General features: G+C 54.8%; 1 protein-coding gene across 1 annotated transcript; it reads left to right on the top strand.

The window, feature by feature from the left end:
* Positions 1 to 53: 53 nt before the first annotated feature.
* On the top strand, positions 54 to 13,194 carry LOC136366300 (dual specificity protein phosphatase 22-A-like). Its single transcript, XM_066327285.1, has 7 exons — positions 54 to 100; positions 1,417 to 1,450; positions 1,929 to 2,011; positions 5,326 to 5,375; positions 8,246 to 8,320; positions 8,670 to 8,841; positions 12,539 to 13,194. The coding sequence occupies exons 1-7, from the start codon at positions 80 to 82 to the stop codon at positions 12,713 to 12,715; spliced, it is 612 nt and encodes a 203-aa protein (XP_066183382.1). The 5' UTR covers positions 54 to 79; the 3' UTR covers positions 12,716 to 13,194.
* Positions 13,195 to 14,390: the final 1,196 nt, after the last annotated feature.

Genomic DNA, 14,390 nt, shown 5'->3' on the forward strand with positions numbered 1-14,390 from the left:
ATTTCGGGGGTTTGTTTGCAGGTAGCCTCGGAGACCGAGAAAACCACCCGAAAATCCTGATCCTGGGGACAGAAAATCCATGGGGAGTGGAATGAGCAAGGTACGGGGGGACAGTGGGATGGTGGCCAGCACCTCCTCCCCTTCTGCAGCCCATGGATGCACTTCCCAGGCCCCTAAATACAGCTGTCTGCACCTTCCCCTTTCCCACAGCCTTTTGGAATGCCAAGCACTTCAAGAGAATTAGGAAAACAAACAAGGAATTATAGGTTCATATCCGAGGTGAAGGGCTCAGTGTCTGCAGGTGTCAGAGAAGTGACAGCTGGCCTTTTTAAATGCTCATCCCTGGGGTGGTAAAACCTTGGCATTTTCATCCTCAGGGATAACAGGGGTCCCTGCAGGGAAATTCCTCCCTTTCCACCCTCAGGGTGTGCCCCAGCAATGGGGGAAGCGTGATTTCAGTGCTGCTTTTTCCTCCAGGGCTGGAGGAGGGGATCGATTTCTGTTGATGTCCTTAAATAACCACGTGGAATGTGAGTCCTCCAGTTTAAAATTAGGCTCTGGGACAACAAGAGTGAGATCAGATCAGGGCAAACTCCCTCTGCGTGGCTCTGATGTGGTTTAACACCGGCGATTCACCTGCTGTGAACTCAGCCCGAGGGGCAAAGTGGGGGTTACAGCCCCCCCAGTGCCACCAAACCCTTTTGGGGAGCCCAGGCTGTTGTTGCCAAGGGCTGGATTGGTGCAGACACATTGGTAGGATCCAGTTTTGGACTCTATAAAATGCAGGGCTCTGCGTTCCCCTTCCCAGTTTGTGCTGTGCTGAATGCAGGTGTTTGCACCCAGGAATGGGCTGGGGTTCAGCTGCATGTGACCCAGTGCTGTGGAAAACCCAGAACTCCTCAAACCTCAGGCCTCTTCTGCCAGATGGGCACCAGCAAGTGCAGCTGATAATCAGCTCTGTCCTCTGGAAATGCTCTGGTGGGTTCTTACACCCCTTAAACGCCCTGAGCTGTCCCTTTTCTCCTTCACAACCCTGCAGCAGAGAGTTGGAGACTGAATTTGCAGCCTTGACATCTCTTAACTGCAATAAATATAAATCCTGCTATAAATAGTGTCCATCCATGCCCAGCTGGCAGATGCAACCTTTGAAACTCCAGAGGATCACATCCAAACTCCTCCCATTTCTGTGCTGAGCTTTTCTGAGCTCTGCTCTCCTGAGGGCTTTGGGCTCAGCCTTTCCTGGTTGTTGATGAAGGTGATCCATGGATTTGGCTGCTTGCTTTGGCATGGCCTGGGCAGTTTGGTGCCAGGTGTCCTGGTCCTGCTGGAACCAGACCTGGAGCTCATTGCCATCACATCAGATGTACCTTGTTCCCGGTGCCATCTGAATTCTCTCTGCTTTTTGTCACCTCCCAGATCGTCACCGGCCTCTACCTCGGGAATATTCATGGTAAGTGTCTCTCCCTGCCCCTCCATGGTGCTGTGGGATCCTTGGGCAGCTGCCAGGGCTGGAGGATTCCTCTCCTTGGCAGCTCCACGTGCTCCCAGCTGGGAATCTCAGCATCTTCCAGAGCTCCAGAGCTGCCCCAAATCCCCATCCTAATGCCAGTGATCCCAGTTTAGCCCAGGAAAGGGAGCTGTGGTCACCAGCCATGCTGGAACGCCAGCAAATTCATGGCATATCTGGAAACCTGCTCAACAGCAAAGGACACAACAGCCTTTTCCGGGTTATCAGAGTAATTTCTCATTCTGGGGATGGCTTTGGGAACCTGCTGAGTACCCACCCATCCCAGGGGGACTTTGCTTGGAAGGAAATGCCCAATCTCCTTCCCTGCACCGTGTGGGATGAGAGGCAGCAGGGACGGGCTGGAATTGGGGTCAGGGCGTGCCAGCAGGGCAGGTAATTCCCACCTGGCTCCCATTTCCAGACTCTGAGGACCACGAGAACCTGCTGAGGAAGGGGGTGACCCACATCCTGTCCGTCCACAACCGCGCCAAGCCCGTGCTGGAGGTGCGTGCCTGGGTGGGGGGCCTGGGGACCACCCAGGGCAGCGGGAACTGGGATGGGACACCCGGGGGCTTCTCCTGCCCTGGGCAGGAGCAATGCTGGATTTACACCGATCTGCACCAATTTACACCGATTTGCACCGATTTGCACCGGTTGACACCAGGCAGTGGTTCCCAAAGGAGCTCAGTGATGGATTTGGGGAGGGGGCCGAGGGGTGTTTGAGGCATCACTCGGGGGGTTTTCGGGGGGCAGGCGGGACCCGGAGCGCTGCGGGGTCAGCCCCGGCGGGTCCCCACGAGAGGGCGGCGGCGCCCCGCGAATGGAGCCCCGGCGGGGACGGGACACTGCGGGACACGCCCGGGCTCCGTGTCCCGGTTTCTCCGGCCTCGCTGAGCCCCGGAGCGCTGCGGGAGCCTCGGTGGGGAAACTGAGGCAGGAGGGAGCTGTCCCGGCGATGATGGCGGAGGTGTTGGACAGGTTGTTGGCACAGAAATCCTGCCCGGATGGTTCCATGCGCCAGGAGCAGCTGCGGGATGGGCTCCCGGGATGTGCGGGGAGTGGAGTGCTGGATACCTAAAGGGGGACAGGGACAATTCCCACTGTCCCAGGGTGCCCCAAGCCCCGTCCCACCTGGCTTTGGACATTCCAGAGATCCAGGAGCAGACACAGCTTCTCTGGGCACCCTGTGTCAGGGCTTCACCACACTCACAACCAAGAATTCCTTCCCAAAATCCCACCCAGCCCTGCCCTCTGGCAGTGGGAAGCCATTCCCTGTGTCCTGTCCCTCCATCCCTTGTCCCCAGTCCCTCTCCAGCTCTCCTGGAGCCCCTTTAGGCCCTGCCAGGGGCTCTGAGCTCTCCCTGGAGCTTTCCCTTCTCCAGTGAACATTCCCAGCTCTCCCAGCCTGGCTCCAGAGCAGAGTTTTCCCAGCTTTTGGAGCATTTCCCTGCCTCATCTGGACTCTCTCCAGCAGCTCCACATCCTTCTTGTGCTGGGGGTGCTCCACCCCGATGTTGGGATGCCGCAGGGAGGGAAAGGGACCGCCAGGACCCCTCACCCCTTTTGGGGCCACCACGGGGAGGGAACCCCCAAAAAACCCAGGGGAGCCTTTCCCCTGCGGAGACGCTGAGTAACGGGACGGGGACAGCCACAGGGAAGGACAAATAGCTCCGGGGCTGATGAGAGAGGGGCTCAGCCAGACGGGGAGTAAAGAGCACGGAGAGCTTACAACAGGGAGTAAAGCACAGGGAGTGCTTACAACAGGGAGTAAAGCACATGGGGAGCTTACAACAGAGAGTAAAGCACACAGAGTGCTTACAACAGGGAGTAAAGCACAGGGAGCCCTTACAATGGGGAGTAAAGTGCACATAGAACTTGCAACGGAGAGTAAAGCACACGGAGCACTTACAACGGGGAGCAAAGTGCACAGAGCAGTTATAACATGGAGCAAAGCGCATGGAGCTCTTACAACGGGGAGCAAAGCACATGGAGCTCTTACAACGGGGAGCAAAGCACATGGAGTGCTTACAACACGGAGCAAAGCACATGGAGCTCTTACAACGGGGAGCAAAGCGTATGGAGCAGTTATAACACGGAGCAAAGCGCACAGAGAGTTTACAACAGGGAGCAAAACACATGGAGTGCTTACAACACGGAGCAAAGCACACGGAGCTCTTACAACGGGGAGCAAAGCACACAGAGAGTTTACAAGAGGGAGCAAAGCGCACGGGGCTCTTACAACACGGAGCAGAGAGGGGAAGCGGGCAGGGCCTTGAGCAATGTGCCAATCACGGCCCCGAGCCGTGACCGCAAACCCCAGCGCCGCTGCCGTGTCCCCGGCGTGGGGACAGCCAGCCCCGCGTGGGGAGCCCTGCGTTCACCCGGGGCTGCCAGCTGGGGCTCCGAGCATCCCTTTTTCTGACCCGGGATTTAAAGGCTTTTTATTCCGTTTTCAGTCTCCTGTGATGGGGGAAGACAATAAAGGTGTTATAATTCACGCCATCGCAATCGGAAGCCAACCGATTTCCTAATTACAACTCATTAGAAGCATTTCTTGGCCTATCAGCTTTTGCTACGCAGTGCTGTTACTGCCTTAAAGCCAATTATCTAAATGGCAAATACTTTATCTAAATGGCAAATACTTTATCTAAATGGTAAACACTTCATCTAAATGGTAAATTGTGGGTCCTACTACAACGCACCTTTTCATAGTTCTATTTTCATATTTCTACATTCCATATATATTCATCTTCCACAGTTCTACTTCTCCAAAATATCTGGTTTGTTTGCAGGGTCATCCTTCGAAACTCGTTTCCAGTTCCATTTCTCTCTCAGCGATGTCCGTCTTATCCCATGGCATTTCTAAGTCAGCAGGTTTTTATCTCAGAGTTTGCACACACATCATCCTCTGTGAGCCTTCAGTCAGGCTTTGAGGATTCTCCACAAATCCATTTCCCACAGCTGTGGGTTGGGGTTTGGGGTGGGTTGAGGCTGTTTTGGCTTCTCCACGGTGGATTTGCTGATGTGGTGGTTCTTCCCAGTGTGGGGAGATGTTGGGATGGCACAAGGCATGGAGCTGTGGGTGAGGTGATGCATGGAAAGCCTCTCTGTGCTCATCCTTCCAACGTGGGTCATTCCAGCACAGAATTATCCCTGTGCTCATCCTGCTCTGCCTCTTCCTTCCATAAATAATCCACTTCTTCCAGCCCTTTGGGCTGGTGGGTGATCCAGGGGTTGGGCTACCTGAGCCAGGAGGGACCTGATGGAGATGGGATAATTCCTGATGCCCTGGCTGCAGGATTTCACCCCTCCCAAATTTTGCTAAAGAAAGGATTAAAAAACTCCCCCCGACCCCCAGATAAAAAGGATCTAAATTTAGCTCCGACCAGGGAGGATCGAGGAAGCGATGTTTTCAGGAGAGGAAAGTAACCTGACCTAGGCCAGCAGGCAGCAGATGATTTATGGGGTATTAAAAGGACGAGGAGGAAATAACTCATTGATGAGAGTGGCTTTGTCAGTGCACGTCTTCCTGGTGGAGTTTGGGGCTCCCTGGCTCTGTTTTGGGGGGGCTCCTGAGTATTTTAGGTGTCCCCACAGCCCGGCCTGCCCTGTGGGATTGAGAGGAAATCACCTGGGGTGGGATGGATGAACCCATCCAGTGCAGTGAAGCAAAGCCCAAAGTGGTTTTTCAGCTTTCTTCTCTCCTCAAGGTCAACTGAGAAAGGAAAAGGAAAAAAAAAAAAAAAAAAAAAAGGAGAGAGAAATGGAGGATTTTGTGATTCTTGGAGGCATTTCACGACTTTTATTTTATATTGCAGGACATGACCTATCTGTGTATCTCAGCCTCGGATTCGTCCAGTCAAAACCTGTAAGTGATTTCCCATCCTTTTTCCTGTTGGCAGCTGTTGGTCAATAAAAGCTCAGGTTCTGCAGGATGAAGGTTTAGTCCATTCATGCTGTGAAATTTCCCATACTCCCTGAGCTTCCCAGAAGCTGGGGTTCATTTTTTTCTGTGGTAAATAACATTTTAGGGCTTAAAATCTATTTTTAATGTGTGTTTGCGGTTAGGAAATGTAATTTTTTTTGTCACGTTTCAGAGTTATACCACTGGGCAGGATGGAAAATTGGAGCGTTAGAAAGATGATTTGTGTCAGTCTCCAAGGCATTTTTCTTTAAAAAAAAGAGAAATTTATTAAAATACAAATTTTTCACCATATAAAGCACAGATGCTCCTAAATCTTGGAATGCTGATTTGGAGATGAAGCTGCTGAGAGGAGCTGGGAGGAATTCCCAGGTTTTTGTGGGATGCTGCTGCTTTGGGCGACGGGCACCCACAAATCACCCATTTGCACCAGCAAATTGGCAAATCCACGGCATTTTCTTCTGCAACCAAACCCTAAAAAGCATCAAAACCTAATTTCCAAGGCCCTGCCTGTGGAGGTGCAGGTTTTTCCAGCATCCTCGGGAGCAGCAGTGCCCGGGGGTGGAATTCTGCTTGCTCATGCTCCCGCTGAGCGGAAAGAGAAGCTTTACAAGAAAACCCTGCCTCAGCAAGAACTGGGATTTTTTGGTTGCTACTTTTTTTTTTTTTCCCTCCCCCTTTCGCTCATTTCTTGGCGTTTGTGGCGTGTCTGTGAAAGGAAAAAAAAAAAAAAGAAAAAGAAAAAAAAAAAAAAAAAAAAAAAAAAAAAAAGTGGAAAAAAAAAAAAAAGATAAGGCTGCCTGCAGGAAGGAAGAGTTATTCGAGAAACTATTTTCTGCTTGTCGGTTTATGCCTCGGATTTCACAATCCTGGTGAACTTTGTGTCCTGCTTGTGATTGGGGAGCTCAGCACTGCAATTCCACCCCCTGATCCCACGCTTGGAGGCTGCAAAAAGCACAGGCAGAGCTTTCCCTCTGGGAAAAAAAAACCCCAACAAACCACCCGTGGAGTGGGTGAGAGCCAAATTCCTTTGGGATGGGTTGGGACGGGGATGCAGGCTGGAGAGGCACCAGCAAAGAACATTCCTGCTGGTCCTGCTGAGGGGCTGGAGGCGAGGATTGGGAATCTGGAGAGGTGTGGGCAGCACCTGCAGGCCCCAAGGGATGTTGTCTGCTCTGTGAAGGTCAGCAGGACCAGCAGGGAAATCCCTTGGGACGAGCTTTAGGCAGGGAAAATCCTCCCCAGTGGTGATGCTCCGTTTGCTGGAGGATCCTTGGACTGACATCTCCTTCCAGGAATGAGAGGCTCAGTATTTTTAGCCCTGATCACGACAGCAGAGACTCCCTTATCTCTCCTCCTCTTCCAGAACCCCCTGCTACTCCTGAATAAATTCATATTCCCAAATTTGAATATAAAGAACATATAAGGACTTCCACCTCCTTCAGAGGTGCCTGGCGCTCCCAGGGCAGGATGAAGAGCAGCACCCTTTTCCATGGGCTAGCAGGGATGGAGGAGATTCTGGAGAGTTCCCAGAGGGAAAGCAGCTCCCTCGACAGTGGGAATAACTGCGGGAGGTCATGCCTTGGCTTCTGAGAATTCAGGAAGGCTGCGTGGGCTCACGCCCACCCCGTCACGCGGAGCAGAGGAAGTCTGGCTCTGGAGCAGAGGTGCTGCCAAAGGGACCCTCTTCTCCTCCTGGAAAACCCAGGGCTGGCTGGCCAGAGAGGTCAGCAGCAGCACGAGTGACCAGAAACAGGTTTTCTGCCCCAAAACTGCCCCAGGGCTTGGCCTGGCTGAGGGGGAGAGTAGGGATGGGGCAGGCTTTATTAGGAGAGGAATAACTGGCTCGGTGTGAGATCTCAGTGGCACAACAGCAACTGGAATCCCACCCAGGGATGAGCTGGAGGGATTTGTGTCACCAGAGGCCGCCCTGAACACCCAGCTCTGTCCACCCAATACACATGGCATTAGTTATCCTGTTTTCCAGCTCTGGAGCCCTGGCTCCCACCTGCCCCGTTCTGCTGTTTGGGGCAATGTGCTCCCTCTGCTTTGCCAGCAGCTCCTGCTGGTGCTTTTGGGATGCAGGCAGCGATCCATGGACGTGCCTGTGCTGTGCACACCTCTCTGTGCCTGCCCCTGGAGAGGGGAAGATGTCTTCTCCCTTTCCCTTTTTCCCTTGCCTTCTCTCCATTCTTTCTTTTCCTCCTCTCCTCTCCTCCTCCTCTCCTCATCCTCTCCTCTGCCTCTCACTCTCCTCGTCCTCTCCTCGTCCTCTCGCTCTCCTCGTCCTCGGTCCTCTCCTCTCGCTCTCCTCTCTCCTCTCCTCTCGTCCTTCTCCTCTCTCAGCTCCATCATCCTCTCCTCTCCTCCTCCTCGTCCTCTCTCTCCTTCCTCTCCTCGTCCTCTCCTCTCCTCTCCTCTCCTCTCCTCTCCTCTCCTCTCCTCTCCTCTCCTCTCCTCTCCTCTCCTCTCCCGCCTCCCTCCATCTCTCCCGCGAAGGGAGGCAGGTGTTTTTGGCACTGTTTGAGGATTCTGGCTGAGGCAGGAGAGTTTGTGTCCCTTGAGGTGACACCTTTCCCCGCAGGCTGTGCCCTCCTGGGGCAGTTCCTCTGCTGGCATCACCTCGATCCCTCAGGACGCAGGAAATGCCCTGGGATGTCTCCCAAGTTATTTCCCTCAGCTGGCAGAGGGAAGATCTCTGCTCCCACCCCGCTCTGGGTGGTGGAGAACCCTTGGGGGTGACAATACTGCGGTTTGCAGGGTGTCCTGGTGCCCTGCGGGTGGGACACTCCTCACCGCCGCCTCTGTCCCCGCAGGCTGCAGCATTTTAAGGAGTGCATCCAGTTCATCCACGAGTGCCGCCTCGGAGGGGGAGGCTGCCTGGTGCACTGGTGAGAGCTGCCGGGACCCCCCCTCCCAAAAAATGTCCCTGGGGAATGGGCTCCCAAAACGTGTCCTTGGAGTTGGACATCCCTGGGGCAGGGAGGAGAGGGGGAAAAAGAGCAAGGAGGGATAAGGAGTGGCACGGGGAGGATTTCACCTTTGGATGCACAGGGATGGGTGCTCCTTGCACTGCCCACCTCAGCATCCAGGATGGGGGACAGGGGGGTGACAGCAGCGCTGAGACAGCTCCTTACCCCATCCCACCCCATTCCTGCTCACACCCCGGCGAGGAAATCGGGATTCCTGCGGGATTCCTGCGGGATGCTCTCGCTGACGCCTGTCCCGGGGCCATCCCAGCCTGGCCGGGGTGTCCCGCAGCACCACCGTGCTGGTGGCTTACCTGATGACAGTGACAGAGCTGGGCTGGCACAGCTGCCTGGCCGCCACCAGGGCCGTGCGCTCCTACGCCAGCCCCAACCCGGGATTCCAGCGGCAGCTGCAGGAATACGAGAGCACCCTGCTCCCGGAGGTAAGGTCCTTTGGGAAGCGTTTTTCAAGCAGGCAAAGCTCCTTTGCATGCAGCTGCTTGCCCAGCCAGCTGTTTGCCGCAGCTGGATTTTGGGGAATGTCGTTTATCACCTGGAGATTTGGGAGTTGGAGTGCAAAAAAAAAAAAAAAAACCAAAACCAGAACCAGAACCAACCAACCAACCAACCAAAAAAACCAAAAAAAAAACCAAAAACAACAAACCAAAACAACAACAACAAAAACCCCCAAACAAAGCAAAGCAAAACAAAACAAAACAAAACAAACAAAAAAAAAAAAAAAAAAAAAAAAAAAAAAAAGAAAGAAAAAAGAAGTGCCTCGATGTTATGTGAGCGCACTTTAAAAACCCTAAAGTTGAAAACCCTAAAGTTGAAGACCCTAAAGTTGTTTTCTGGGGTTAGGACACAGCGGGAGGGATGGGAGAGCAGCTTGTTCCCTTGGGAACCTCAGTCAGGGAAGGAGCCGGGCCAATTCCCGGGAGCGCAGCCCGGAGAGGAGGAGTGCACAGGGAGGAAGGCTCTCGTCAGCAGTTTTGGGCAGTCTGGGCACACTGGCATCAGCCGGGGCTCCCTCTGCTCTCAGGGGTGGCAGGAGCCAAGTGTGGGTGCAGAAATCTCCCCTTTCCTCCCCAGAACGAGGTGCAGCAGCAGGTTTTGGGAGAGCAGAAGCTGGGGCTGGATGTTCCCATCCCGGGCAGGGGAAGGAGGATGGAGCAGAGCCCAGCTGGATTCCGGCAGCTGGGAGAACACTTAGTGCACAGAGATCAGAGCTGCACTTCTGACCTGGAAACCCTTCGGCAGCACAGGGAAAGGCCTTGAAAGGCAAAGGGAAAGACCTTTAAAAAAGCGAAGGGAAAGGCTTTTAAAAGCACAGCTCCCACCTGGCTCTGCAGCTGCCTCCAGCCTCCCACTCTGGGCTCTGCTCCTTCGCCCGTCCCCGGGCTCCCAAACTTCCCATGGGACACGGGGAACCCTGGACAAGGGATGTCACAGCTCATGCCACCCCGAAATGTGGTGCCATCCCTGCAGGGTGATCCCCTTCAGCTGCAGCCGTGGTGGCAAACGGGACCCTGTGTGTCCCCAGCCCCTGGAGGGGATTCCTGTCCCCGCAGGGAGGAGCAGGGACAGCGAGTGACAACAACCCTGAGGCCAGCCCCGAGTTCCCTTTCCTGGGTGCTGTCACATGAGGGACGTGGCTCTGCCCCGTTGTCACCAGCTTGTAGAAGGAGAGTGGAAAATGCTCCAAGGGATTACAAAACAGCCGAGGTGCTGGAGATTCCCTGCAGGGCTTCCCCTGGCCGGGCCAGCTGTCCCCAGGAGCCCTTCCCACGCTCTGTTCATGGCCCAGCCAGAACCTGATGAGGTTTGTTGTGCTCTCCTTCCATCCCTGCTCCCAAAATCCACACTGGGCTCAAAGGACGCCACAATTTCCTTCCATTCCCTTCGGAGCTGCTTTTCCATCCCCTCACAGCTCTGCCAGTGGCTTTGCAAGCCTTTCCCTGAAACACCCGAGGCACAGCCAAGGGTGGAGGCTCTTGGATGTGTTTTCCTGTGCTGTGGGATTTAGTCAGAGCTGTCTTTTCCTTGAAACTCCCACTCGTGTTCCCCGTGATGTCAGCACTGGGCAGGGAATGGCCCCGGTGGGTGGAAAAACCTCAACCCTCGGTGGTTAAAACCTGTGAGGAGCAGGTTGGACCTTCTGGGCACCTCCTGAGGGCTGTGGTGCCTCAGTCTCCTTCATCTCAGAGGGCTCAGATGGGAGGGAGGGATGGGGAAGATGCTCCAGCCTCGCTGCTGGAGCGTGCAGCTGCGGTTTCCATCTGGCAACTGGGGCTTCTCTGGGCTGGAGGGATAAAGAAGGAAGGAAGGGACTGAGAGCAGCAGCAGGATGATGGGTAAGGTTAGAAAAGGAAGTCAGAGGGCACAGATGGGCATTCTGGTGACAGACCTGGCCCCTGCGGTGCTGGCACACCGTGGCCAGGCTGCCTTTTTCCCCCTGCTGCCATCCCAGATGGGCTGGGTGCTCCTGGCCTGGGGGAGAGGAGGAGGAGGATGATGATGATGATGAGGAGGAGGAGGAGGAGCAGGCAGTGGGTTGGTGGTCAGCACTGGAGGAAATGGGCTGGAACCACTTCTTGCTCTGGCTTTAAGAGGAAATGCCTGGCAGCTTCCCCCATCTCCCACCCACTCCTTCCCTCTCCCCTGGTGGGTGCTGAGCCTTGCTGGGTGCCAGGAGCTCTGCCCACGGAGCTTCATCCCTCGGGATGGTTTCCATAGAAGGGATGTTCCCGCCGTGAGATCCCAGCCCCAAATCCTGTGCCAATCCCTTTGGGTCTCCCTTCCCAGGGGTTGTTTTCCAGCAAGGAATACAGCTCCGGCTCTCAGGACCTCCCTGAGCAGGGATCTCCCTGCTTGCAGGTGGCAGCTGTGTACAGCCCTGCTGAGTCCTGCTTTCCTGGGGAGTGGATTTGGGAAATCCAGACATTCCCAGTGGAAATCCCCCCCCTGCCTGAGCTGATTTTCCCTGGCTGCAGGGGAGGGGGATACCACCAGGGTCATTCAAAAGCTTTTTTTTTTTTTTCCCTTGTGGCTCACCCAGAGCTGGCAGGACAGTGCTGAGCTGCCAGTCCTGCTACTCTGCATCCCAACATTTTCTGGGAACTGGCTGGCTCCTGCCCATTCAGGAGGCCAAACCCACAGTGAGTGCACCTCACCCTGGGGCTGCCAAGGCTGATGGAAGCTGCTTCCTTTTCCCACTGGATCCCCTGGCTGCATCCATCCCTGTCCCTGTGCTCCCCCATCCCAGGGTTCCAACGCTCCCTCTCTGCATCCTTTGCACCCACAGGTGCCCTCCATCCTTTCCTGGAGGTGTTTGCTGTTGCTGGGTGTGCTCCTAGCACTCATCCCAGGAATTCCTGGCTGGAGCAGCTGGTTCCCAGCTCCTCAGGGAGGTGGCAGAGCTGTTCCCTCTGCAGCTGGAATGGTGAATCCTGGCACAGCTGCCCCTTCCTGCCCACACTCGTTTGTGCTGAATTTTGGGACTGTCTGGCTGTTTCCTCATCCCAGCAGTAACGGGAAGAGTTTCTCTGGATCATCCCTGGCTCCCGGGCCTCAGCCTGCTGCCAGCTGGCTCCTGGCCATCAAGGATGCTCCTGGATAATCGGGAAAAGTGGGATGAGAGGTTCCCCACAACCTCCTGGTGGTGAGCGAGGTGCTCTGACAACAGCCCTGCCCCACCTTGAAAGGACCAACTCGGCTGTGTTGCTTTTTCGAAAAAAAAAAAAAAAAAAAAAAAAACAAAACAGCTTTGGGAAGCATTCCTTACAGGAATTCAGGCACACGAGGAACAGCAGCAGCTTCTTGGCAAGGAGAGATAAATAAAGCTGCTGTCCCGGCTGCAGCCAGTGTGGGAAGCTGAGGGTGCTGCCAGCTCTGTGCTGGGGATGTGGGGACTGCTGGGATGGGGGCATCCTCTGCATCTGCGGTGTGCTGAGTGTGAGCTCCTGTGGGATTGGAACCTTCCTGCATGCTGGAATTGCCCGGGGATCCCCTGGCCTTGCTGGGGATGCAGCAGGAATTGCTTTGCTCGCTGCGTTCCCCTGGAGGTGTCACAGCCCTGCTCTGCCTGTCTGGGGTCTTTCGGGTCACCCTGACAATCTGTTCCGGCTTTTTCCCTGGCAGTACCGCGCCTGGATCCGCCGGGAATACGGCAGGAACCCCTTCCAGGACCAGGAGGAGCTGCAGCGTTTGCTGGGCCAGCAGCAGCCGGGGAGCACGGATTGCTCCTGGCTCGGTTCCTCAGCTCCCACCTTCCCTCCTCCCTGCAACGCCGGTGGCAGCAGATGGATGAACAGATAAGGAGCCGGCTGCTCCCGGGCAAACTTCGGCTTTGGGGCTTGGGAAAATCCCTTTTCCCTTTGCCAAGCACCTCCAGGGATCCGTGTCTAGGGCAGAAACCCACCAGCAGCAGCCTGGGCTCCGGGGTTGGAGCAGAGGGACAAGGACTCACATCATTCCATCAGCTGCCAGCTCCAGGGAAGGGGTGACAGTGTCCTGCTCTGTCCCATTGGCCCGTTCCCAATGGATTCCAGCCCCTTCTCCACCCTCAGAGCAGCAGCCAGCCCGTCCCTCTCTCCTGACGGCAATGTCCGGGCTGGCAGGGCACGGGGAAGGCGATGCAGAAATCCAGGGTGGGATGAGATGGAGAGAGGCCACCTTGTCCCCTGCTTCCCTGGGGAAGGAGGGATGAGTCCCGGGATGTGGGGGTGCTGCTGAGCCTTGGCTGGCACCCAATGGGATGGGGATGGAGGCTGCAGGTGTTTTGGGGCTGCCCCTCGCTGTGCAGCCCGGCCCGTCTTTGGATGGTGAATTTTTGGCATTTTCCTTATCCCAACCCCAAGGAGGGGAGAAATCCAGCGGTGCCAGCGGCTGCCTGTCCCACTGCCTCCATCCCTGGAGCCACTGTGGGTTTGGCTTTTCCCTGAGCCCCACCTGAATGTCCCTGCTTGCCAAAGAAGCCAAAAGCTTGGTTGGATTCACTCCATCCATGGACCAATTTAACTCTGTCTCTCTCCAAAAGCTTTTTGAATACCTAAATCCCGTGGTCATGCCCAGTTTTCCATCCCAAACTCGGACTGTGCTTTTCCAGAGCTTTCTTTGGCAGGAATTCCCCCCCATCTGCCTTACCAGGAGGGTCCCATCCCATGGATTGAGCCCTCCAAGCCTTCCGTGCCATCTCAGCCTTTTCCTATAAATACCCTGTTTGTCCACTCAAAAATGTCCGTTCCACAGCTCCTTCTGAGAAAAAAAAAGGGATTCAAAAACATTTCTAGGAATTTCTCTTGTTGAACATTTCTGGGTACTCATGGTGTGACAGCACCAGGGGTGACTTGTCCAGCTCCTAATAAAGAAGAGAGTGATTAAAATCATGAGGGTGCCTGGACTTCATTTGTGGTGCTCCTGGTGGGAATACAGGGATGGACTGAAATGACCGCCCTGATTCCCCTTTTCTTGATGAGAACCACCAGCAAAACGAAAAGTTTTAAATGTTCTGTGCTTAGCCACGATGTATAGAATTCCGGGGGGAATAAAAAGGGTGGTTTTCCCATTTTGTTTTAGATGGAGAAAAAGGATCCCCGTGGGTGATGTTCCACATGGAAGTAGTGGGAAAGCAATTAATGACATCGAGGCTGAGCCAATGGGATCAATATCGGATTTAAAGCCTTAAATGGTTTTCATTTTAGGAAGCAGAAAAAAAAAATGGAACTTGCACGCGGGACGAGAAAAAGAGAAGAAAGTGGGAGTTAATAGGAAGTCATTGGAGATGGGTGATAAGCAGAGATTAGATTTGCTGCAGGGATGATAAGCACCACAGCCCGGGTGGCCCTGCCCTTCCCGGCCATCCCCGGGCTTCAAACACTCCCCAGGGAACCACAGCGCCGCAACAAAACCTGGGAAAATCCCCCAGATTTGGGGAACCCCAGGGAATGCTTCCCCCGAGCTGCAGCACCTTCCATGCCTGACATCACAGCTG

Source organism: Sylvia atricapilla, chromosome 12 (assembly GCF_009819655.1).
Source record: "Sylvia atricapilla isolate bSylAtr1 chromosome 12, bSylAtr1.pri, whole genome shotgun sequence".
NCBI lineage: Eukaryota > Metazoa > Chordata > Aves > Passeriformes > Sylviidae > Sylvia > Sylvia atricapilla.

What these genes read in the sequence shown, in the direction of transcription:
- LOC136366300 (XM_066327285.1), top strand. Translation starts at nt 80, where the DNA reads ATGGGGAGTGGAATGAGCAAG. An exon ending in TGGGGAGTGGAATGAGCAAG is followed by an intron (nt 101 to 1,416) that starts GTACGGGGGGAC and finishes GTCACCTCCCAG; the next exon opens with ATCGTCACCGGCCTCTACCT. An exon ending in GCGCCAAGCCCGTGCTGGAG is followed by an intron (nt 2,012 to 5,325) that starts GTGCGTGCCTGG and finishes TTTATATTGCAG; the next exon opens with GACATGACCTATCTGTGTAT.